This window comes from Ursus arctos, unplaced genomic scaffold (genome assembly GCF_023065955.2).
Source record: "Ursus arctos isolate Adak ecotype North America unplaced genomic scaffold, UrsArc2.0 scaffold_29, whole genome shotgun sequence".
NCBI lineage: Eukaryota > Metazoa > Chordata > Mammalia > Carnivora > Ursidae > Ursus > Ursus arctos.
In genome coordinates this window covers 26,689,360-26,715,804 of record NW_026622974.1, presented here as the reverse complement: position 1 = coordinate 26,715,804, position 26,445 = coordinate 26,689,360, and the positions used below count along the sequence as shown (strand labels likewise).

General features: G+C 38.2%; 1 protein-coding gene across 14 annotated transcripts in view; it reads right to left on the bottom strand.

The window, feature by feature from the left end:
- Positions 1–2,127: 2,127 nt before the first annotated feature.
- RIMS1 (regulating synaptic membrane exocytosis 1) overlaps positions 2,128–26,445 on the bottom strand; it is an 851,235-nt gene continuing 826,917 nt past the window's right edge. For all 14 annotated transcript variants that reach the window (XM_057303964.1, XM_026507096.4, XM_044387122.3 and 11 more), the window contains 5 exons: positions 12,438–12,576; positions 10,086–10,198; positions 6,964–7,065; positions 6,204–6,343; positions 2,128–4,706 (listed from right to left, as the gene is read on the bottom strand). In XM_057303964.1, coding sequence (XP_057159947.1) covers positions 4,488–4,706; positions 6,204–6,343; positions 6,964–7,065; positions 10,086–10,198; positions 12,438–12,576 — 713 coding nt within the window. In that variant the 3' untranslated portion in view covers positions 2,128–4,487. The remainder of the gene's footprint in view (positions 4,707–6,203; positions 6,344–6,963; positions 7,066–10,085; positions 10,199–12,437; positions 12,577–26,445) is intronic.

The following is a 26,445-nucleotide window of genomic DNA, read 5'->3' as shown; positions in this document are numbered from 1 at the left end:
GTACCTAAGTACTTGTCTCCGAAGTCCTTCATTCATTGTAGTCTACACTTTGTTTTTGTTTTTTTTTTTTTTTTGCTTGGTGCTTTGCCTCTTTGTTCAGCACACAATTTTTTTTTTTTTTTTTTTTTTTTTTTGGTGCTAAATCTTCCTTCATTAAGCGAGGTATCAGTTTCCAAATACTAGGATGTATATTTGTAACTGAGTTTGGTACTGCTTAATGAAAGCCTTCTACACTGTTGTTTTGGCATATTCTTCTTGACATATTGTCACTTCTGTTGATAGATGTCCCAGAGTTCTTTGGGTTCAAAACTCCACACCACGGTGTAGACCATTATGAGAGCTAAGATTTATAGAGTATGAAATGGGAATACTGTGTCAATGGAGAAATGAAACCAAACTGTCAACCAGTTGATGATACCAACAAACTGTCAAATCAAACTGTCAACCAGTTTTTTGTTTTTTATCTTACAGGGCAAAATTGCCTGATAGTCAATGAGTTATGTGGTGAAAATGTTTGCAGCAAAAATACTTGTGGGCAAAATGCCTACAGTAAAGATGCTTATGGCAAAAGTACTTAGAACTGGCTGGCAGTTGCGTTGAGGCAGAATGGTTTGGGTTAGAGTTCTTTCCCTTCTTTCCCATCTGATGGACTCTTCATTCTTGAAGATCTAGCTCAACTGTCGGCATAATGGAGGATGCAAAGGGTTTAGCAGGGTGAGCTCTGGAATCAGACTTTGGTTCATATCCCAGCTCCATCACTAACCAGTGCTGTGACCTTTGGCCTGTTGTTTAGCTTCTCCAAGCTGCAGATCCTTTCTGTGAAATAGGGTTATAAGAGTTCTTAACTCTTAGGGCCATAGTGAGAATTGAAGGTAATCCCACAGCTCTTTGTATACAAATCAAAATATATTGCTTTAATTATTTCTTTTTGTCATGATCTCTCTCTCAGTAGACAAGGAGCTCCTTTAAGACAGGGTCAGTTTTTTTTTTTTTTAGTTTATTTTTTTTCATTTTTATATCCCAAGTAAATAACGTAATATCTAGTACCTAACAAAGCCCTTAATAATGTTGGTTAAGTATAATCAGATCATATATCTCAGGCTGGGGTTTCCAGATACTAAGTTGTCAGAGTCAGCAAGAAACCATGAAGACAGCAAAATTGCTTTTCCTACTTCTTCTTTTTCCTTACTTCTCCAACATTGTAGGCCCTGAAGCCATAATGCTGGCAGACTTACCTGATTTGAAGAGAGATTTCTGCGTTTCTGTCTCTGTCTAGACGACGAATTTTAAGGCCGTATTTAGTTGCCTCCTATTTTAATGTCCGACTTGCCCCAGCCCTCCCCCAGTCGTGCGCATTAAACAGCTCAGCTCTGACAGCTTGTTGTAAACTGAACTGATCTGTTTTTGTCTTCTTGACCCAACCTAACAGATAATTTCATGTCTTGTAGACCAAACAACTGGTTGACTCAGTAGGGTAAAATTCAGTCAACTGTTTAAAAAACTTTAAACAACTGATGTAGTGACATGTCTCACATTGCTTTATTGTCTCAAATTTGATATTGATTTAGTTGTGTTTATTTTGTTTTAAGTCAAAGCCAGTGTGGTCTATAAAAATATTAAGGGCTTTTAAAAGGTGGGGACTAGATCCCAACAGTTATTTTACTACAAATAAACTGCAATATGAAATGATTGCTTACCACGTATTTTGTGAGGACTATGATTGTGAAATACATGAACACATTTTTGGAGAAGAAAAAGAGTCATAAAATTAAATTAAGAAAGCTAATAATTTATCTTTTAACATATTATTTATAGAGACTCATATTTGAAGATATATTTACTCCCTAACATCTACTGATGATAATTTAATGAATTGCTTGGTTTGTTACGTTGGCCTAATGAAAGGCAAAGATCTACAAATCAGTCAGGGTTTCCAGGAAAGATGGAAAGAGGAGCCAGGTGCTTTGATGAGAGACGCAAGAGTTAATATTCTGATATGACATAACTGGAAATGATTTGGCAATTGGACAAGAGAGTTGTCTCTTTTATTAGCACACTCAAACAGCAGCAGAAAAACAACCTTCCATTGATTCTTACTGAGATTTATTGTTTTTAATAATGCCACTTTCCAGAAGTATAGTCATGTGCTCACTTAGACAGGCTGACAAAGTGGAAACTTGTATGTGATGCAAAGTACCCTTGGGGCGTAGATTAAGACATATATAGTGCAGTGACAAGTCAAGTCAAATGCCCACAGCAGACAACAAATCCCAGCCTCCCTTTCCCATGATCTGGCTCCCATTTTGCACCATAGAACCCACAACGGAAATCTGGCAAAACATAGAACACAGATGGCTACCAACTGACATGAAAAGCAAATTTTATTAAACATGTTTACATACATGAGTTGTTCATTTTAAAAGCACAGGGGAGTGTTAAGACAAGTGGTCAAAATAGAAAGATACTACCCAATTATAATTCGTTGATTGTTGGCCACTAAGACAGAACGGAATCTAGTAGAAGTGCACCAATGCTTCAGCTCTTCCTGCTCAGCATGGTGAGTAGTGGTCAATCTGTGCCCTGTGGAATGATGGGCAGATAATTCTGGCATGTGTAAATAATAAGAAATAATTCACTTGGTGCAGGCAGTATGTCTATGGATTAAAACCTAGTGTGTACACAGTGTCTACATGTGGTACAGCCCCACGGCAGGAATCTACACCAAAATATTAATTAGAAGGAATTTGGTCCATACTACATCACGTTTTCCAGAGGGTAAAAAATAAAGTCCATCTATAGACATTTCACCCCAAACTCACAGGCGGAGTCTGGCTAAAACCTGCAAAATGTCTATAACGAAAATGGATGGCTTAGATTTCTTGGTTATTTCAGTATAGTAATTAACGAGCAAACTGTACAAGTACATGCAACATACAAGCTGGCCTAATGTGGAACTAACATACATTATTAAATAACCTTTTGTGGGTTTTTTTTTTCATTTTTTCTTTTCTTTTCTTTTTTACTTTTTTTTTTTTTTTTTTTTTTACAAAACGTGCATGCAGCTTTGAACAGTTCCAAGTCATGCTGCTCTATTTGTGTGACCACAAAAATTGAATGACTCATAAAAGGAGGGAGAACATATCAGTGCACCTGCAGAGTCTGCAGTTTGTAGCACGTATACAGAATGGCACAAGGGAAATTCAAGGCCAAGAAAAACTCAAATGAAGAAAATGCAAGTTGACATTTGACTTTGTTTCATCCCCCCCCCAAAGTAAGATACTTTGCGTTAAAAAATCAAGCTTTGTGCTTGCATCAATCTCAAAGAAATGTAAACTAAAATTGGATAAAAACATTACTTTAGTGCAGAATATTTCAACTGGAATTTCCAGTGGAATATTGGACAGCTCATACCATGCTCTTTCCAGGGCAGATGGGTGTGTCTACACTGAGCATGGCCGAGAAGCCTGGGCATAGCTGAAAGTGTCTTAGGCTCAAATCTGTTTCTAGTCACCATTTTGGGAAGTCAAAAGTATGGTTTATACACATAAGTGTATACTTTTTTGGGGGGCTATCAGGAAGAAAAAGTTATTACAAGGAGTGTTTCCCAAGTACAATTATGCGGTTAGTTTTAGTTCCCAGTATTAGTTGCAGATTGACTTCTTTAAAAGTCTTCCATGAAAAACAATGGAAAAAATAATTTTTTAGAACACAGATTATTTTGCATTTAAAAAAAGTGATTCTGTGATTATTGGTTTTAGAAGATAACTTTGTGTTTTCTGGGTTTCCACACGTAAGACTGAAGGATTCTAAAATGAAAGCCCGTGAGACCCTTCATTGGCCTCATGCTGCGTAGCTGTTGAACACTTTGGGGAGATGCCACAGAGACTGTTTCAGCCCTTTTTTGGTGCTCTTGGGAAGAGAAAGGAAGGGTCTTTGTAAGCATCATGAGGCCTGTCATGACATATCCAAAAACTAGTGGAAATAACAAAAACTGAAAAATCAATCAAGAAACCAAAACCCAACAAACAACACACAAAGAAAACACACAGAAGAACAAAACTTCTCAAACACCAGGGAAATAACACTGCTTGTGGTCTGTGCAGAAATGTGTAAAATACAACTTTTCAGAGTGAGAGTTTCCAGTTTGTTCAATTTGGGGTGTGTCTATGCCTCTGCGTGTGTGTGTGCATGTGTGTGTGTGTGTGTGTGTGTGTGTGTGGATTTGAAGTTTCCTCCTTTTCTGTTTGTCAGAAGCATCAGTGACTCTCACTAGCATGTTGACTCTTACTGTAATTTGATAGACTGCCTTGTTCTGTCATATGAAGCCAGGTTTTAAACAACAAGTGGGACATATTATTGAAAAACTACTACAGGCAAAACACAAGTTGATTGTCTGTCTCCAACAATGCTTTTGATCATGAAATATCTGGTTCAGATTATTATCCTGAAAGGTAGAGTTTCACTGGAATGACTCTGGTATGAGTTCACTATGAGCGGATGCAGGGAGGCCCAGTTGAACTTTCCAGAGATGACTGGGAAGCCCGGCGGGTTAGGGGAGTGAGGGTGGGATCCACCAGGGATGATGGTGGGAACAACTTGTACCATCCAATTACCATACTGGATAGATCGAGTTCTTCCAACAAGATTTGAGCCACACCCATAAAGCATTTATGGTCCATTCTGCCATAGTCCCCCCAGACAATCACCTGCAGAGACAGAGAAATGCAATACAACTTGAACATCTCTTTCTTTCACATTTGAAGAGTTGAAAGCAACTACTCTGTAAAAGTGGGCCAGTCAGGGAAGCAGAGGAAATGAATATAACTGACACCACGGAGGTAGAACCGATAGGAAGATACAAACATGAAGGTGCTCAAAGAGACACTTCCTAATAATTTTTAGATTTGATAGGTAATGTTTCCTTAGTCAATGAGGGGTGTTATCTACATAACCTATGTTAAAGAAATAAATATACAAGTTTGTTTATATATGAATTCAATACTTTCTTTAGTAACTACTATCTAGTAAGTGGTGTGCAGGGCCACAGAGATATAAAAACTAAAACTCGTGAGAGTCAGCAGGGCAAAACATTGTGATTCAGTGTACAGCGGAGTGTGCCTATGATGGAGTATGTATAAAGAATGAGAATGTGCATTACATTTCTTTTATATTATAAACTTCTTAGTAAAGGGACAGGTTGAAAAATAATTGTAAGCCATTGCCTTTTGAGCATTTGTCTGACAATTCTAACTTGATCAGATGATTAACAAGTCAGAGTTTACAGGTAGTTAGCACAATCTGGGTCAGCTCCTACTGATGTCCGCTAAACATTCCATTACCCTTACTCCTACTCCTAAGGTCCTGTTTTCCAATCCTTTGGTCAGTCTGTAAAGGTTCTCGACTGAACTCATTCACCTGCCCACACAGGCAGGAGTGCTGAAACTTGCCTTTTCAATTCACTGAGTAGCTTTGCCAAATTATTTCATCTCTGTGATCCTCATACAGAATCTTTAAAATGGGGATTATGATATTTTATGCACACGGTAGTTAAAATGTTTAAAAGAAGTAATGTGTGGGGACGCCTGGGTGGCACAGTTGGTTGACCATCTGACTCATGGCCTTGGGGTCATGAGATGGAGCCCCGAGTTGGGCTCTGCACTCGGCATGGAGTCTTCTTGGGATTCTCTCTCCCTCTGCTCTCCCTCTTCCCCCACGTGCTCTCTCTAAATTAAATAACTCTTAAAAAAAAAGAAGTAATGTATGTAATTACTTTACAACGCATCCGACATTCACCAGTCCTGAATATTCTCTTTTGCTTTCCTTTCTTCCTCTTTGTATCCCATGTCTGGCACATAGTAACGTTCAATCAAACATTAGCATCATTTGTCTTGATTATCTATCTACCTACCTACCTATCGAGAAGAGGGGGTGTGGGAAGTAGGGCAAAAGCAGAAGGAGAGGATGGAGAGAAGGAAAAAAAGAAGGGAGAGAAAATAAAAATTGTGGTTTCCCTTAGATCCATCAGATATTTTTAATACTACATATTGTTTATATTGTAAATTAACAATTTATCTTTTTCTACTCAAAGATGTCACACCACATTTCTCCTCACTGAAATCTACTCTCTTCATGTTTGACCACCTCCTCAGTGTTTACATGGATAATGCGGACATTACAATGGGAACTGTTACACTGTTACCGACCTGAAGAACTTTACCCTGTGGGCTTTCGTCAAACACCAGGGACTGCTGATACAAAGGATCAAGGGTTTTTCGTGCAATTCTTGTCTTCTTCTTGGCTATACAGGCCCCGTTTTCCAAAAGATATACCTTGACGTATGGAGCTGAACAAAGTAATATTTAACATATAAGAAGTTAATCCTTCAAGTTACATTGATTTGATTAGAGAATGTCTTATTAGAGAATTAGAGATGTTTAGTGAAACGTTTCCCATTTAAATCATTTTGAATTTCTGGTGCTCCATAAATTTTCTCCCTTAAAACTCGTATGTTACCACTCCTGGCATTTTCCTCATTTCCAGTAAATGTATGCAAAATTAGCCTAAGACTGACTGACCTGGGGTATAGCTGCCATCACAAGTCAGGTGCATAACTTAAAGCTCATTGTATCTTCTTTATGCTTAAAAAACTAAAAAAAAAAAAAAAAAAAAAAGTCCTTTTCATTTGTAAATGTGCAGAAAAAAAAATAACCAAAGCAAGCTAAGAAACAATCATAACTAAACTTTTCTTAATGTGATAATACTCTTCCTTATACTTTCTGACAGAGTAATGGTGCAAGGAGAGCCCAGATTCACTTTTATAGAATCAAAGAATACAGAAAAGCTGCCTTTTTAATCAGTCAGATGATGCAAAATGGAGCACATAGAATTCGAATGCAGTAAATATTTTGATTTTTTGGCTTATGTCAGATTCTCCTGTCCAAACCCAGTACCACCTTTCCTTACCGGGTGTAGACTTGGAACCAGGTTTTTGCGTGAGACTTCGTGCTCTAATAACTTCAACTTCTAATTGGCCCTTTTTATCTTCCATTCCAATTTGTATGTCACCTGCAAGTGGAAAGGAAGCAGAATGTCTCAGCTTCTTGGCAGTTACAGTTAAAGAAAAAAAAAACAGATGTACGTGACAGACTCCAAACTGTGATCTTTGTGATCTTGATAGAAACCCTCACATTTAGAGCCCCTGCTCCCACTTTTCTTCCCCTGCCTCCAGATCAGGTTTTGAAAAGTTTCTCTTCATTCTTCTGGTACTAATCCATGTTATGAGAGTCCCATATTCGTTTATAAATCACTCAATTACAACAATACTGAGGTATTTAAGTTATTCTTATACTCTAGTAAGGTTTCTTATCTTTTATATAACCTAGTATATAATACTTTTTAGTAAAAAAGTATAATTATCTGTATTTCCATTATCTAGAGAAAACCACGATTAATGTTTTGGTGAATATCCCAGCAACCTCCTAAGTACTTTCTCTTTCTTCAACTAACTCCTTTCCTCCTTTCATTCCTTCCTCTATCATCTATCTATCTATCTATCTATCTATCTATCTATCATCTATCTATCTATCATCTATCTATCATCTATCTATTATCTATCTCTATCATGACCATACATCCTCAATTCGCTGACTATTTGGACCGGTGAATGGGCATGTCATTACTTGTTTAACCAGATCCCTGTTGATGGAAATATAGGTTATCTATGTTGTCACTATTATAAATAGCACTGCAATGAAGAGCTTTATAAAGAACTTTTGCACACTTGGTGTGCATAAATTCTCAGTTTTTTAACTATTGGGTCTAATAAATGGGCAATCAAAAATTCCATGCATATTGCCAAGTGTCGTTCAGAAAGATTGTGCCCATTTGTCCTACCATATTCTGTCTTCCCATATTCCACACCCACTAGTAGAGGTATTAGGAATAAGTCTAATTTTTGCCAATCTGATGGTTAAAAAGTGCTAACTTGCATCTCTTTGATTAAGAGAGAGGCTGAACACATTTCTAAATATTTTCAGTTTGTATTCTTTCTCTTATGTTTTGCCTGTTCATGTCATTTGACAATTTTTACTAAAGTGCTCATCATTTTCTGATTGATATGATACTTTACTTCTGAAAATGCTAAATGTAATTATTTCTAATTTTTTCTTAGTTAAATCATCTTCAGTTTCTCAGTTGTGAATTCTCTTTATTTGCCAGGTCAGTTGATCAAGTTTGTGGCTCTGGATTGTTCATTAGTTTTATAACTGTGTTTTAGACCTCAGCTCCCAGATGTCTCTTTTGTTTTTATTTGTCAGAGAGAAAGAGAGGGCACAAGCAGGGAGAGCAGCAGACAGAAAGAGAGGGAGAAGCAGGCTCACTGCTCAGCAAGAAGCCTGAAAAGGAACCCGATCTCAGAACCCTGGGATCATGACCTGAGCCGAAGGCAGGCGCTTAACCGACCGAGCCCCCCAGGCGCCCCTTAGTATTGACTTCTAACTTCAGTCCCTCTCACTGCCCTCCTACCCCTGCCATATACTTGACCCTTTCTCTCATCCCCCTATTAGACTACATAATACGATTACATAACATTACTTAGACATGAGTGAACTACAGTACTACGGCTACTTCTCATTTCCTGGACGGCTCTTCCTCTTCCCTGCACTAAATAAGGGTCTTTTAAAAAAGCATCTGCTTACATTTTTACATATATATCATTAGTTCAACCTCTTATTCTCTCCTGTTGTCGACCTCTTCCATAAAATCAAACACATTAGGTATTCTGTAGATTTTATCTGATGGATTCTAACAATTTGGACAAATTTTGTTTAATTTAAATTCAATTAGCCAACATATAGTACATCATCGGCCTCAGACGTAGAGCTCGACAATTCATCAGCGGCAGACAACACCCAGCGCAAACTGCATTTAAGGCTTGCTGCAACCGTTATCTTTAGATTTTTCTTCACTATCGTCTTGGGTATCCCAGCCATTTCTCTCCTGTGTTGAAGCATTTATTTGCTGGATCTTTTCTTTCTCTTTTTTTAGTTCCTATTTTTTTTTAAGTTCGCTTAGTTCATTTTGTTGAGGCATATCCTCCAGTAACATTCTGAGCAATGTTGTATATGAGGAAAAGGTTTTTGAGACCTTTCTTTTGTTAGTACGTTTTTATTCCGGCCTGAACCTCACTTGATAATTTGGCTGGCTATTGTACTCTACCTTGGAAATCAACTGTTACTCAGAATTTTTAAGGTAATACGCAGCAGTCTTCTGGCTTCTAGTATTATTATTGAGGACTCTGACGGTAATCTGACTTTTGATAATTTTGTATAGAATTATTTTTCCTCTTAGAAAACTTGTAGGATTTTCTATTAATCTCTGGTGCTGTGAGAGTCCACGATGATGTGCCTTTGTGGTGACCTATGGTCATGCATTTTGCTGAGAATTCCATGGGTCCTGTCAAGCTGGAATCTCATGTCCTTCAGGGAAATAGCTGTTGCATGTGTTACATGTCATTTTCTCCCTTTGTCATTTTTCTTTTAACTTAATTTAGGGTATATTGCTAGTAGAAGTTTTCAATTTATCTGGTTTTGGCTTGACCCTTTGAAAGTTCTTTCCCATTCCAAGAGCACAGAAACATTAATGTAAGTGTTTTTCAGTATTTTCTAGTGTCTTTCTCCACTCCAGTTCTCTTTTATAATTGAGTATGAAATATTTTTATAAGTTCTGAAGTCGGGAGGCAATTTTATTCATCTTATTTTTGCTTAGTGAAATAGTTTTGCCAACATCCTTTACTGAATAATCCATCCTCTTTCTGTGCTGTGAAATGCTACCCTTATCCTACATGTGGGTCTATAGTAGACTGTCTTAACAAAGTTTTCTGATAAGTCAAAGATTTATGACTAATTTTATTCACTTTGCATAATGTCTCAAGTTAGAAACACACATCAGAAATTAGAATAGTCATCTGAAGCCAGCAAAACTCTTGCTCAAATGTTGTTTCTCACTTATATTACTACTATGATACTTTAAATGACTTTGTCAATCATGAAACATCAATTTTCCTGTGGAAAAAAAATGATTCTTACCCATTGCAGGGGTGGCAAGGGTTTGGCGGCCAACAAGCTGAGCTGGTCCCAGTCCATCAAGAAAATCACTGAATTGACTGTCTGCTCCTAGCCGTACTCCAGGAAATATTAAGCTATTAGTGAAAGGACAAAAATCAAAACATTAGATCTCCTAGAATTCTTTTCATTAGTTTCCACTTGACCATTAATACCAATCACGAATCATAAACATTAGACTGTTTACATTGAGTCTTTGCATTCACTGCCTCTAAGCCAAGTATATGAAGTTCAGCACGGATTGAGAAAAGATCTAAATAAACTCTTAAGGTATGTTCTTAACTCTTAACTGATGTTCTATTCAGGAGAGCTTAGTTGTAGTTTTTAATATACTAAGTTTTCTGGACATTTACAAATACAAATCCCTACATAAATATATTGCTGACATAAAATATAAGATGCAAATTTTTATATCATGAACTTTATACATAAATAATTGTTCATGAACATTAAGTAACATTAATGCTAAATTTAAAAAAAATGCTTGACAATTTCTTCAATAAATGTTTTAGCAAAGTACAAATTCTTATTTACAAGTAAAAATGTTTAATTCATTCATTTTTTAATGAATTACATTTTTATATTATCTGAGATTTTCAGTCAGTTCAAATGGAAAAGAATTGATTAGACTATGTCCATTTCTTTTTTTTTTTTAAATAAAGCATTGTTTTAAAGATTTTATTTGTTTATTTGAGAGCGTGCGTGTGTGCCCGTGCACACTCATACATGCACAGGTGGGGGGAGGGGCAGAGGAGGACGTAGAGGGAGAAGCAGACACCCCACTGAGCAGAGAGCCGGATCAGTCCCAGGACCCTGGGATCATGACCTGAGCCGAAGGCAGACGCTTAACTGACTGAGGCACCCAGGTGCCACCAGACTATGTCCGTTTCTTACTACACCTTGCTTGCCCGAATTCCCTGGGCCATAAGCAGAGAGTGACTGTGCTCTTCTTGTTTATTGATGTATCCTGGGCAACAAGAACCATGCTTGCTATGTAGCTGGACTTTAATGAGCGTTTTTTGAATGAACACATTTCTATAGGGATTTATTGTTTCCAATGTGCTTTCTCACATATTATTTCCTCACAGTCAAGGGAATTAGAGAGGGCACATACTATGATTGCATCCAGAGACTATGAAAATTAATCTGTAAGAGGTTAAGTGGCTTATCCACAGTGGAGGTAAATATTTAATTTATTAGTTTACATCAGGAAATAATGTCTCCTTTCATTTGCACGTTGTATTATAATACTTCATCAAATATTGGCATTTTGCCAGCAGTTTCATCTCCATAACTTCCATTGCTGCTGATTTTTGCTCTTAGCTATATCTTGCTGGGACCATGCATACCAATCATTTGATTAAACAAACACTTACTAGTTTCGGGAATGGGAAAGCATATCATGAACGTTAAGTTGGCATAATTTTATCTCATTTTCTGAACAAAATTTTAAAATGCCAGTAAAGTAAAATAAATTATTATTGTTAGATGGGTAAATGAGATTTTTGAATGGCAATAAATGAATAATTATAGAAAATTTGTACACATTCGCCAAGTAACCTGCTGCAGAATAATGATTACTTAATTGTAAGATCTATCACCTCAGTAAAAGTTTAGTTTTATCAGAAAAATTCTCGAGCATAGAAAGATGCAGGTTTTTTTTTTTTTTTTTGCAGGACCTATATGTAAAAGCAAGTAAGCAAAACACAAATCTAGTTATATATTTCTAAGATAAATTAATTACAAAATTAACTAACACTCTTTAACCAGAAAAATAATGAGAAAGATAAATTCTGGGCTTTTTTCCTAAGATAAAAATGAGTTAGTGATGTTTTAAAAACAAAAACAATTAAATTGTTATTATGAGAGTGTTAGACTTCCAAAAACTCAGAAACAAAAAATAGTTTTTGGAGAAAAGTAGGAATATGGGAAATCAGTTCTCACTTCTAAATTTTCATTCAGATTTTGGTGACTAGGCCAGACAACGAGTTTCCCCACATGAAATAATCCATTAAATGTAGCATTTCTACACCACACACCCAGGAACGGACTATTGTGAGCTTTCCTGGATGATGGAGATCAGTTTATTCATGGGAACCCAGCTTTTCTTCACACCTTTGAAAGGTCTGAGGGACCAGGTGCTGAGGTGTGTCCCTGTGTCCGTGTTGTAAGAGGTACGCCTGTTTTAAAGCATGGAGGGTTGAACTCCTAGTTAAACAGAGAAGCTGCACCGTCACTGCTGGCGGCTTTGTTGTTTTACCTGTGACCACACAACCCGTGGTTCTAAAGCCATACAGAGGAGCTGACGTCACTTACTTTCCCTCGGAGCTGTAGCTGTTGATGCTGCCGTCAGTAGACTCTCGACTCGGTTGCCTTACCATCTTCCTCATTTCGGCTGCCATTCCTGTTTCTGTGCTTCTCTGGATGGTACTTTTTAACTTCTTGTGGCCTGACTCTGACAAGAGACAGTAAAAGAAACTCTTTAAGTTTTGTTTAGACTGTTTTTCCCTGAATATTGATGGAGTCTGCAAATAAAACAACTATGCATAGAATTAAAAGTTTACTCAGAAAAAAAGAGTCTAAGAGAATAATCTGATTAGCTAAATCTCTTGGCCAACATATGCCTTGGCCAAGAGGGGTAGCAGTGGAGGGCAGACCCTGCCTGGGTCCCAGAGACCGCCTGAATCTCAGTGAACCACAATGAGCTGGTTGTAATATGGCTGCTCAAGTTATCAACGGCGGTAACAATTTGGATTTGGCACTGAACTGCACGCACTATGTGGAAAGATAATGCTGAACAACCTAAAAGGTTTTTCCCCAATCTGGAGTGTTCCAAGTGTGTGGGAACAGACCTAAATGAATGGGCCTTGTCCTTTAAAGGAGAAGAGGCACAGGGAACCAAGCATGAAAAATATCAGTTTTGGCCACGTATCAGCAATCCCATAAAGAGAAACAGCAGTATTTTATTTAATGATTTATGAAACACTTTACCATACACATTCTCATTTGAGAAGGCATATAGGATACCTATGCAGGTAGAACAAGGATTATCTTAACTCCAAGCCTTTACGGCTCTCATGGCTTGTTGCCTCGACTGCATGGCGTCTGACTGGCAGTTTGGGTGTGAGTGTCTTTCTGCATAATGGCTGATCATTTTCTTGATAAACTCTAAGTTCAGAGCAACTTCCTCAAGCCACTTTGAGAGGCACAAACCAGCATTCTATTCACAGCATGGAAATGAAATTCTAAACACTGATTGGATTAGAACAGTATCAAAAGTTTAGACAGACTCTTAGACTTCTAGTACCTGCACACTTTTTCCATCTATACATTTGATATGTTTCTGGTATTCTTTCAATTTTTCATTTAGTATTATTTAATACCCTTTAATGTATGAAAAAACGCTCTATATGCGTCTATATATGTGTATACACACATAAACTCCTTAAACCTCATAAAACCTCCCAGAGGCAGGTGCCCCAAAACACTCCTAGATAAACCACAGGAAAGACTGCATGTTTTCCTCCCATTTTTGGTCACTGCAATCCTTTTGTAGATTGTCTAATGAAAAAAATAATTGGTTACACTATATGGACTCAATGCTGAATATTCTCTACATAAGAGCCACGGCAATTCCTTAAAAACATAAATCTGAATATGTCATTCCCTGGCTCAAGAGCTCGTGCTGGTTTATTACCAAAATTAAAAGAAAATCCAAAATTGCTACTATGGTCCATAAAATGTTCCCTAACCTGGTCCTTGGCCACCTTTCAGATCTCACATGCTGCCCCTCATCCCCGTGATCCTTGCTCTCCAGTCACATGGTCTTCCCGAATTTTCTTGAACATTCCAAGCATGCTGCTTCAGGGCCTTTTCCTGTCTTTCCCTTCTGACTCTCTTGCCTGCCTCCCTCACTTTATTCAGGTCTCAGTGCCAACGTCACCCCCTCAGAGAGGCTTTTTCTGATCCTTATCACTTTCTACCTCCTTGCCACGCTGGATATTTCTTTACAGCACTGCTCTGCCATTAAACTTCTATTTGTTTGTTGTCTGTTTCCCCAATTAGAATTTCTATGAGGAGAGGGACATTGTGAATATTATGCACTGTTATCCCTAGTATCTGGAACATTGGTATAAACTCAGTAACAAGATTACACATTTTCCTCATTCTGTATAATGTAACTATAATACAAACATGCCTCTTTTTTTTTTTTTTTTTAATGATTGCACCGTGAGGTGGTGTCATAATTAAGCCATCTCCTTATTGATAAGCACTTGGGATGTTTCCAGTTGTTACAGGAGAGTTTTTATAGAGCAAATTTCTAGAGGCTGAATGCTAGTGAAAGGGTAGGAATCTGTTTAGTCTTAATAGCTATTTCTAAATTGCTATTTAGAAACATTATAGTAATTTAAATCGCTCCTACCAACATTCATATGGATGCACCCATTTTCCCACGTAAGGCTCAGGGATTCTCTACTTTTCCCCCTTCTAGTCTCTATCTTGCCTATTTGACTCATCATTGTAGAAACCGTACACTTACTGAAGGCAGTGACTTCATTTATGGACATTCTAGTGCTGGATTTATTTATTTGTTTGTTTGTTTATTTATTTATTTATATTTATTGTGCCTCCTTCTCAAATGTAGTTCCTTTATGAAGTCACTATGGTAGAGCAACATTTCATTTACGCCCACATACTGGCTAGATTCCACTTGAGGGATAAAGGCAAGCCCCAAGGGTGTATTACCAAAGGGAGCTAAGCAGAGTTATGCAAATGTTTCCCCAAAGCAGCAGGAGGCAAGAAACCCAGGGTGGAACATCAAATTCTTGTTGAGAACAAGGACTATCACAGCTAGAAAAGTGAGGGCAAAATTTAAATCTAAATGGTGAGGTGATGCTGGAAACTGGAGGAGAAACAGTTAAGAGGATCATAGCGGGGAGGTTCAGGTTATTCGTTCATTCAGTTTTTCATTTGTCCATCCATCCAACAAATATTTACTAAGCACCGACTCTGTGTCACACACTGTTCTGGTGCTGGGGATATACTGACGAACGACACATTTCCTGCTATCACGGAGCTTACATTCTAGTGTGTGTACAATCAAGGCAATGAACAAATAAATATATGCTTGGTAATAAATGCTATGGAAAAAAAACCAGGCAGAATAAGGGGGGATAGAGAGTGACAGGATAGGGCAGCACTGGTTTTATTATAAAGGGCTAAGGGTCTCATTGGAGGAAGTGAGAACACAGGCTGTGAGGGAACAGGGAAGTAACACTCATGGAGGGACTGGTCCTGGTGACTGTGGGGGGGAGGCTGTGAATAATGGTGGTCAGGAGGGGGCCACTGTCTTCTCAGTAGTGCACAGCTTGCCTCTGCAGTCTTTCCAATGCTGAGGTTGACTGTGGCCAAAAGGCTCTGTCTGTCGCCAGAGATCTCAGGGCCCTGTGAGCACCTGGCAGTGCAGGTGACAGGTGCAGACAGGCTCATCAGGTGGGCTATCGTTTCCTAACACAGGTTGCATGTAGTTGTCACTTGTTACATATTTGTGCAATGATTGAAAAAATTAAAAGTGAAGAGTCTGTTGTTTACATTATTTAATTGGGACATCGAGTATTCTTAAAGAAGGGTATATTCCAGGGTGTCCTAACATTCTTAGAGCAGTTTTATAACTTCATAGCTTCCCAAATGTAAATGCTACACACTCTGAGAAAACATCTGAGAAGCTGGTTATTGAACTTTCTTTTATACTTACTTAATTTTATGAATTCGAATACATTTTTTAATTTAAAGTTTTAGTTTTAGTCCTTTTGAAGACAGCAACTAGGGACTGATACCTAGCTCTTGTATTATTCATGTTAATAAACATTCAGTGAAAAGAGCTAGAACTAAACAATTTTGTAAAGGCCTAGATAAAAATGGAATAAACAGTTCTAGCTATGAATTTGTCTTATTTAAACTCACAACAGCTTTAATACTATTTAGAATGCATGGATTGGAAAGAACTTTGTTTTGTAGATGTGGAAACTAATTTTGGAGAATTAGAATTCATGCATCAAATACTTGTTCCGCACTTACACTGAGCCCAGCCTTTTCCAGATGTTGGTGACACAGCAATGAACACAGCAGACAAAAATCCCTGCCCCAATGGAACGTACATTCTAGTGAGTATAAAGTTTTGCTCACCATCATGCTAGTGAGCAGCGGAAGCTGGATTAGATCTTCTGAACCTCAGTCTTGTGACCATTCCTTTATACCACAGTTTAGGAAAACACAAAGTCTAATCTCATTTGACAGAGAGAACAATGGTTTAGCTACGCAGGTATTTTCATGTACACATTCGCATACGGGCTTACAAATTCATTTAAAACTTTTGTTAAAAGCACATATAGTCTATACAAGTACAAATGTATATAATTATCTGTATCTATCTCTGTACTGTGCTGTGATTATAGCATAAATATATGTTCCATATATGTAATTTTAAAAATACCAATATAATGCATTAAACCACTAAATGGTATCACCATTGTTTAACAATTATTTGTATCCATTGAAGAATCATTAACCTGGTTAAGACATGAAGTCTCCTATCAAATTATGACATGAAATCTGACTTGAAACTGCTGTCCCAAGCATTATACGAAGAACAAAAGGATTAGAAAACTAGCCTATTTTAATACTCTGCATTCACAAACACATGAAAAAATTAGTAAAATCCATATCATTTAGAAACAATTATTTTCCCCTGCTTTGGAAGAATAAACTTTCCCTTACAGAATGTTCCAGAATGTGTCACCTTTACATATTATTTTTCTTTTCATAATGAGATGTCTAGAAACATCCCCACTGATATATTAATTCATTCTGTAAATACTCATTAAGCAGCAAGTGCCTACAGTCTAACTGGCATTTTTCTAGGTGTTGGAGCTACGACAGTCATAAGACAGGATACTGCATATAACAAACAATGAAAACAAGTAAGTTATGATACTTTTAGAGCTGGTAATCATCATGAAAAAACAAACAAAGCAGATGAGACTGTCCCAGTAGAGTGAATTACTTTTGATCCACTGGGCAGAGAAGGCCACTTCTGAGAGTGTAAACTCTGCAAAGAACTGAAGGAAGTATTATCCGGGCAGAAGGAGCAAGTGCAAGAGCCTGAGGAGTGACTGACCATCCTTGGCTTGTCTGAGAAAGCTCTGAAAAGCTGAAGTAAGATGGATGAGGAGAAGATGGAGTAGGAGAGGCTGAAGGAGCTGGTGGGGCATGACCTGCTGGAAAATAGCCTGGATTTTGTGCTGAGTATAATGGAAGCCACAGGGAAGGGTCATGTCTGATTCACATCTTCCAAGGATTGTTCTAGCTATTGTGTGGAGAAGGAGTTGTAGGAACTAGAAGTGGAAGCACGGGAAGAACTGGAAAGCTACTTCCCTACCTGAGATAAATAGTGGCTTAGGGTAGGGAAAGAGTGGTGGAGACAAGGGAAGAGGGTGAACTTGGATTATATTCTGAAGTAGAACTGACAGCACTTGCTCTATTAGACATCTAAGTGGTTCAGAAAAAAAGAACAAATTCATTGACTTTCAGGTTTTTAGTTAGGATAACTAGCTGAATGGTAGTGTCACTTACTGAAAAGGAAGAGGAATTCATTGTGAGTGGTGGAAATGATGAGTTCTCTTTTGGAAGTTTGAAGGGCTTCCTAAATAGCCATGTGGACAGTAAAGTAGGAAATGTGTGTATGATCAGGACCACGAGGGACAGGTTAGGGTTGGAAATAGGTCGGTCGGTAGATAGACGGACAGGATATATTGGCATACAGATGGAATTAAAAATCTATAGTACTTAATGTAGTACTATAGGAGGAAGTATAGATAGAGATAAAAAGAGTAGACAAAATAGAGCTTAGGCTATTTTCCATATTTAGAGGTCCAGAAGAAAGTCAAGACTCTTAAGGAGCCTAGAAAGGAAGACGTTTTAAGGCATGGGGAGAAATTAAGTGTCATGTGCAGAAATTAGAAGAATAAAGTGTTACGAGTAAAGAAAAAAAAGTGTTGTTTACTACTTAGAATTTTAGTAAGAAATAGACACAGAGTGCCTGGGTGGCTCAGTCGGTTAAGTGCCTGCCTTTGGCTCAGGTCATGATCCCAGGGTTCTGGGAATCGAGCCCAACATCGGGCTCCGGGCTCCATGGGGAGCCTGCCTCTCCCTCTCCCTTCCCCCCTCCACCTGGCTAGTGCCTGAGCTCTCTCTCTCAAATAAATACATAAAATCTTAAAAGAAAAAAAAAAAAACCAGACACAGAAGTGGTGATAGAGCTCGTCTCCCTGGAGATGACCGATTTCAAGCATAGATTTGGTGAAGCTGTAAGGCTGGGAGCCTGAAGGGAATGGCCAGTCAGAAGAGAGAATGAGAGACGAGTTAGTAGAGGGGGCTCCTATGACTATTTTGAAAAGGTTTGTTGTGATTGAGAGGTAGTATTTGGAGAGCTGTATAGGATAGGTGGAGGTTGTCTAGTTTTTAAGATATGTGCCATTAGAGCCCGTTTCTGTGCAGATGGGAATGATTAAATGCACAAGATAAAACATAACATTTTTAGATCTAATATTATTGGTTGGGAAGGTGGATAAACATAGATAATGTCTGATAAATCATCTTTCCCTCAAAGTATTCTCTAATACCCAATGAATAGTCAATTTCATCAATTAATTGGAAAAATCAGTAAAAGAATAGCACTTAATTGATTAAACAGTTCGGATCTGAAAGATAAATGCAGTAATATCCTATTAGCTCACGAAGAGAAACTTACAGAGTAGATGCAGTCTTTTGGTTACCCTGAAAACAAAACTGAAATCAGTGATAAAAATTATTATTTTTTTATGTACAGAGACAAAATCCAGTTATGTTTTTAAAAAGAAAAATTGTTGTAGTTAATATGCTTTGGTCATTCGTTCCCTTGTTTACTTACTCAACAAACTGTTCTCTGAGTGCTTTGGGTCCAGGACTGTATATGGAAGCGTGGAAAGGAAAGAGGCCCTGTCCCCAGCCATGTCATTGTCTAGCAGGACAGACTGACAAGCAGAAGTTTAATTATGATGTAGTCTAAGTGTGACATAGAGGACTTATTTTATATTTATTTAGCTTTAGGTATTTGTCTTATGTACATATTCAATAATATGGAGAGCGGAAGAGAAAGGGAAGAGAAGGAACAATTTAAATAGTGAGTGTGAGTCTGCGCTCGCTCTGCCACTAAATGAACATGTAACTTAGGGAGACCACGAGGTGAGAAATGCAAATCTTCTCTTCCTTTACTTTGTTTCAGTTTCCGAAGATAATCTGGTGTTTATGATGATCTCTAAAATAGGCTTCCTAAAAAAACCAAAACAACCAACTAACCAACTAACCAACCAACCAAGCAACCAACCACTTTATCTGGTGTTCAAACAAAGCAGCAGCAATTACAGTCAAACTGACAGTATTAGATACGCTGAGACGAGACTGGTGTCCAAGGGACTTTAAAAGGAAATTTTAACTCCATGCAGATAGGGAATGGGGGTGGGGTTGTATTTTAGGCTAAGAGAGTAGCATATTTAAAGGTCCTGACATGATAAAGAACATAGTCCCTTGAGAAAACTAGCTTTCCAGAATGACCAGAGTTCTGTGAATGGTGACAGGTGGTGGCAGGGCAGGCTCCCGAGGGGCCTTTCCTCTCATGTTCTGAAGGTGTACCGTTACTATCATTTGGGTGGCTGTTGTATTGTTATTTATAAATGTTCTTAATGACTTCAAGGTCTTGGTCTTCCCAATGCCAATACTACCCACATGAAGTTGTGTGTAATTTGTGTATATACAATCTGATATAGAAGTATTATCAAAGGGCTTTAAAAATCATTCTTTAAAAGAAAGCATCCAGCAGTTCCCCTTTGTTGGTGTCGGACGCTCCCAAAGTTGTCATAACCACGTAGAAATCTTTGAGGTAGTCTGTTCTAATCGTACCACAGCTTTTCTCAGTTTTTAAACAAACAAAAATGTTCATTTTATGTTATGCCAAAGTTTTTAAAATACATTTCATCCCAAGCCAGATAAGCACAATTTGTAAAAATTGCATAGATCCGAAGATTATTTTTAGAAAATTGCATGAGGGCCCTTTGACTTTATGGTTTCTCTCATTTACCCTCCATGTTAATCCTACAAGCCATAAAGTCCATAATTTCCCTTTCCTCTTCTCATTTTCCAGAGAGATTTATAATGAAATATAGTGGTCAAGAAAATAAAAATAGTATCATAAAGAATATTTTTGTGAGACAATGGAATACATTCCCTTGATGATATTTTCAGAATACTTCAAATCTTTCTTGGCAAGGTGCCTATCCTTTTTTATTTCACTGCCATAACCCAAAAGAGGTAAAATGTTTTCTCTTGCTGCCACACTTTAAGTTCTCTGCAGATACGACTTTAGAAAAGGGATTCATCTGTACTGAACACTGACCTGTATTTTTCCAGCTCTTCTGTGGCTAATAGTTCTTCTCTGGCCAGAGACCTAGTGTTGTTCTGAGCCCCTGTAAGACCCGCCTGTCATGCTCACTTCATTCAACCACACTTGATCTTTTCAGCAAAACATCTGCCAGTGTCACACTGATTTTTCCTCTTGCCTGGCTGGTGAAAATGTCAGCAATAGCAAGTTCAAGATACTCTTTTAAATAACTTTCATGTTGAATTTAGTAAGGCTGCAAAAAAATATTTAGATGGAGAGGTTTACTGTCACTGAAACCTACCACCTGTACCCTATCCTATTTTGGCCAAAGCTGTAGGATGGGAGCAGTCAAATGTTGAAATTTCACTGCTGCAAATTGATTTTGCAGCCTCAGTGTTTCCAGAGTGTTTCTGTGTTATGGACTCCTCCCCCTCCCCAATTCATAGGTTGAAGTTCTAACCCTGAGTATTCCAGAATATGACTGCATTTGGAGACAGGGCCTTTAAAGAGGTGATTAAGTCAAAATAACACTGCTAGGGAGGTCCTAATCCTCACCTTTTTTGTTTTCTTATGAAAAGAAGGCATTAGGACACAGAGAGACACCCCCACCATGGGAAGAGGGCAGCCATTTGAGAGCCAAGAAGAGAGGCCTCGGAGGAAAGCAAACCTGCTCACACCTTGGTCATGGACTTCCAGCATCTAGAACTGTGAGAAGATAAATATCTGTTATTTTACCCCCCCACCCCATCTCCGGTACTTTGTTACGGCAGCCTGAGCAAACTAATGCATCTAGGGAGTGGCTCGTGTTATTTTAACACTCTAAAGCCATCTTCTTATTTAATAAATGTGATGATTTAAATATAATTTAAAGCACCTAGGGCTATATAATCACCTAAATGGTCTGAGGGTGAGATTAAGCCCCAGATACTGGGATGAACTTGTTTCAGGTTTTCTTGATTAAAAAACGGTCTGAAGTACACCTGGATATACCTAAATCATTTATTAGCAATCCCTGATATTCAGAAAATAAGGTCTTAGATTTATTTTCCCAGGAGTAGTAAATATATCACATTTAGATCAATTTTTCTTTTTTTACTATCCTTTAGTCTAAATTAATACCATAGATGCATCTGGGTTTTATTTATTGATTATAAATCTAGCGTATCTCCTTACTCTCTACCATCCTGATTGTAAAAATAAAGCAATACTTTAGGCTAAACTTTGTTTTATTGTATATTTCAGGTTTTGTTTTGATTTTTAAATTTTTGTTTAAATTCAAGTTATCACTAGAGAATCTTTCCTCCTATCCAGTTTCAAGAGGCAGCCTACCATTCCAGGTTTTGTTTTGATTTTTAAATTTTTGTTTAAATTCAAGGTATTACTATTTAGAGAATCTTTCCTCCTATCCAGTTTCAAAAGGCAGCTGAACAGGAACTTGTTGGAGAGGCAATTCTGGAACCTGAATGTCTGTATTCCAGTACCAGCTCTACCACGTACTAATGCCGTGCCTGCCGCAGCTTACTTGGCCTCTCTATGCCTCGCCTTCCTTATCCATGAAAGGAGGGGGATAATAACCTAGCTCACAGGATGATTTTGAGCAGTAAGTGAGATAATCCACGTAAAGCACTCAGGACAGTGTTCAGCACCTGTTTAAGTTATATATTGTTACACAATAAGATCTCCAGTATTTTGTACAGATTAAGTCTCCAAGATGAATGATGCTAATTCCCTTTGCTCTACTCAAAGCACATGTTTCTGTGCCTCATATTTAACTCAAAATATTATTTAGAATGAAGCATAAATTGCAACATGTCACAGAGATGACTTGTGCCCCCAATACCCATTCTTACCCTTTTCTCTCAGTGAGAGAATTTCCCCATCCTACTAGCTAAAGACCCATCACATACCCTTTCCTTCTCCCCTCTTGACGGCATGGGGACATAATGGTGGGAGCTGCAGCAACTACTCTGGACCTCAAGATGGAAGCACTTGTTGAAGCTGGCACAGCCTGGATCCCTGACATGATGGAGCATTATACCCCTACGGGACTATCCACCTGGACTGTTACATGATACTCTTGATTAAGCCACTGTATCTAAGGGTATCTTGTTATAGCAGCCTATCTGCTATCAGAGTACATAGTATTCTAAATAAAACCCAGTGGGGATTTAAAAAAATAAAATAGTAATTTTGTGAACAGTCCTGTCAATTCTTTAACTTTAGATAAGAAACTTGGATTACACTGGATTTTTCCTCTATAGTTCTATATTTGGAAAAATAAGGCTCTTCTCACAATAAAGTTAATGGAAATTTTTCTTCCTTATGAAGTGTCAGAGTATGTAGGATTAGAAGGGGAGAAACTAGCAATAAATCATGTTCATTAAGTATTGTTATTGTAGATGGGACTTCCGGGAAAGATGGCGGAGGAGGATCATCGGCTCACCTTGTCCCACGGATCCACCTAGCTAACACCCACATCAGTATGAATAACCTAGAAAATGACCCAAACACTGGCAGAACAGACTCTCCAGAGCTCAATGTAGAGAACAGTCCACACTGCAGAGGGTAGGAAGGGTGAAGACAGGTTGGGAGTCAAATGGACCCACAGGAGTGTGGACATGTGAGCGCTGTGGACATGAAGAGGGAGAAGAACACCCGGGTATGGGGAACCCACACTGGGAAAATGAATTCCCATACATTTGGCTTTGAAAAGCAGAGGGGCTTAACTTTTTGAGTTCTTACAATCAGTGGGGGTTAACACTGGGAACTTTAAAAAACAGTGCGCTTGGCTCTGGGAGAGTTGGAGGGCAAGAGGAAACTGGGTCCTTACCCTTAAAGAGACAATACAACAAATAGCCCCACTGAGATACAGCATAGAAGCAGTAGTTTGAAAGCCACCTAGGGTATACAAGAAGAAGATTTATTTAATAATCTTAGAGCATGTGCTGGAGGGGCAGGGATCTTTGGGAGACTTTTCCAAGAAAAAGAGAGCTGGTGGGTGTCATTTTCCTCCTCCACCCCCAAGCCTAGATACAGAGGCACCTGTGGGAACTAGCACAGCATGAACACTCTCTACCTAGCTTGCTAGTAGCATGCTCCACTCCTGCATGCTTCTGTGGATTCACCCTCTCCATCCAGGCCTATGCAGAAGTTTTCCTGAGTGGCTGCAGCTCTCTTCCCACAGCAAACAGGCACAGACTTTGTTAACAGTGAGTCTCACCCCTGTGCTCTCCTGCACACCTGCCCTTTCTAATACATCCTTGGCTGGCACCATACAAATGGTGCCACAAGCCCACTGGGCTGGGGGCAGAGTTCTGGTTTGACTGCAAGCTGCACCCATCAATGAAAGCTTCTCAGGGACAACACAGGCAAAATGTCATGTGGTTCAGTGCTACTGCATCTCTGGCAAACTCCTGGTTTGACTCACCTCAAACAAGGTGGCCCCAGACTGGCCCACTAACAACACAGGGACCAAACCCTGCCTACAACATGCAAAGAGAGCCATTGCATATGACTGAAGGCAAAAGAGGCTCAGCACAATAGTAGGGCACATGCAACACATAGGAGACACTCCTGAAATGCCAGTTTCTGGTGATCAGGGGATATTGCACTTCAGGGCACTGCAGAACCTCTTCTTCATAAAGCCACTGCTTTCCAGAGGAGGAGATGTAGCTGACTTTCTTAACACATAGAAACAAAGAGAGTTGGATAAACTGAGGAGACAGAGGAATATGTCCCAGATGAAAGAACAGGACAAAATCACAGCAAGAGATAAATGAAATGGAGATAAGTAATACATCTGATAGAGAATTTAAAGTAATGTTCATAAAGATACTGGACTTGAGAAAAGAGTGGAAGACCTCAGTGAGACCCTCAACAAAGAGAGAGAAAACATAAAAAAGGACCAATAAGAGACAAAGAACTCAATAATTGAAATTAAAAATACACTAGATGGAATAAATAATAGACTTGAGGAAACAGAAGAACAGATCAGTGACTTGGAGGACAGAGTAATAGAAAGCAATCAAGCTGAACAGAGGAGAGACAAATAATAAGAAGAAATGAAAATAGACAATGGGAACTCAGTGATGCCATCAAGAGTAATAACATTTGCATTATAGGGATCCCAGAAGGAGGAGAGAAAACAGAAGGGGCAGAAAATTTATATGAAGAAATAATAGCTGAAAATTTCCTCAACGTGGGGAAGGAAACAAATCCAGATTGAGGAGGCAAAGGGAGCCCCCAACAAAATCAACTCAACCAGGGGTCCATGCCAAGACACATAATAATTAAAATGGCAAAACGTAGTGATAGAGAATTTTAAAAGCAGCAAAAGAAGACAGTAACATATGAGGTAAACCCCATAAGGCTATCAGCTGATTTTTCAGCAGAAACTTTGCAGGCCAGAAGACAGCGGCATGATATGTTCAAAGTGCTGAAAGAAAAAAAAACTCTGCAGCCAAGAATACACTATCCAGCAAAGCTATCATTCAGAATAGAAGGAGAGATAAGGAGTTTCCCAACAAACAAATGTTAAAGGAATTCCTGACCACTAAACCAGTCCTACAAGAAATGTTGAAGAGGACTCTTTGAGTGGAAAGGAAAAGACCATAAGAAAGAGAAAGAAAACTAGGAGGCACAAAAACTGTAAAATTAATTATATCTATAGAAATCAGTCACAAAATAAAAGGATGTGAAGTATGATGCAATATACCTAAAAGGTGGAAGGAAGAGGGGTAAAGAATGGGTTCACACTTAAGCAACCATCAACTTAATATAGATTACTATAAGTATAAGTTGTTATATTTAAACCTAATGGTAACCACAAATAAAAAAACCAGTAATAGATATGCAAAAAATAGAAAGGAATCCAAGTATTCACAAAAGAAAGCCAGCGAGAGAAGACTGCAAGAGAAGAAAGAAACAGAGAAGAACTACAAAACAACCATAAAACAAGTAACAAAATGTCAGTAAGTATATTCCTATCAATAAATACTTTAAATGTAAATGGACTAAATGCTCCAATCAAAAGAAAGGGTGACAGAATGGATAAAAAAGCAAGACCTATCTGTGTACTGCCTCTTAGAGACCCATCGATGTACTGCCTATTACAGACATGCAGATTGAAAGTGAAGGGATGTAAAATAATTTATCATGCAAATGAAGTGAAAAGAAAGCCAGGGTAGCGATACTTATATCGGACAAAATAGACTTTAAAACAAAGACTGTAACAGACAAATGACACCATATAATCACAGAGGGGACAATCCAACAAGAAAATACAACAATTGTAAATATTTAAGCACCCAACATGGGAGCACCCAAATACATAAAGCAGCTAATAATGAACATACAGGGAATAATCAATAGTAATACAATAATGGTAGGGGATTTCAACACCCCACTTACATCAATGGGACAGATCATGCACACAGAAAATCAACAAGGAGACAGAGGTTTTGAATGACACACTGGACAAGGTGGATTAATAGATACATTCAGAACATGCCATTCCCAAAAAGCAGAATGCACGTTCTTTTTGAATGCATACGGAATCCTTCAGAACAGATTACACATTAGGCCACAAAACAAGTTTCAACAAATTCAAAAAGATCAGTCATAACATGCATCTTTTCTGACCACAATGTTATGAAACCAGAAATCAACCACTAGAAAAAAATTTGAAAAGAACACAAATACATGGAGGTTAAATAACATGCTACTAAACAATGAATGGGTCAACCAAGAAATCAAAGAGGAAATCAAAATACACATGGGGACAAATGAAAATGAAAACACAACAGCCCAAAATCTTTGGGATACAGCGAAAGCTATTCTAAGAGGAAAGTT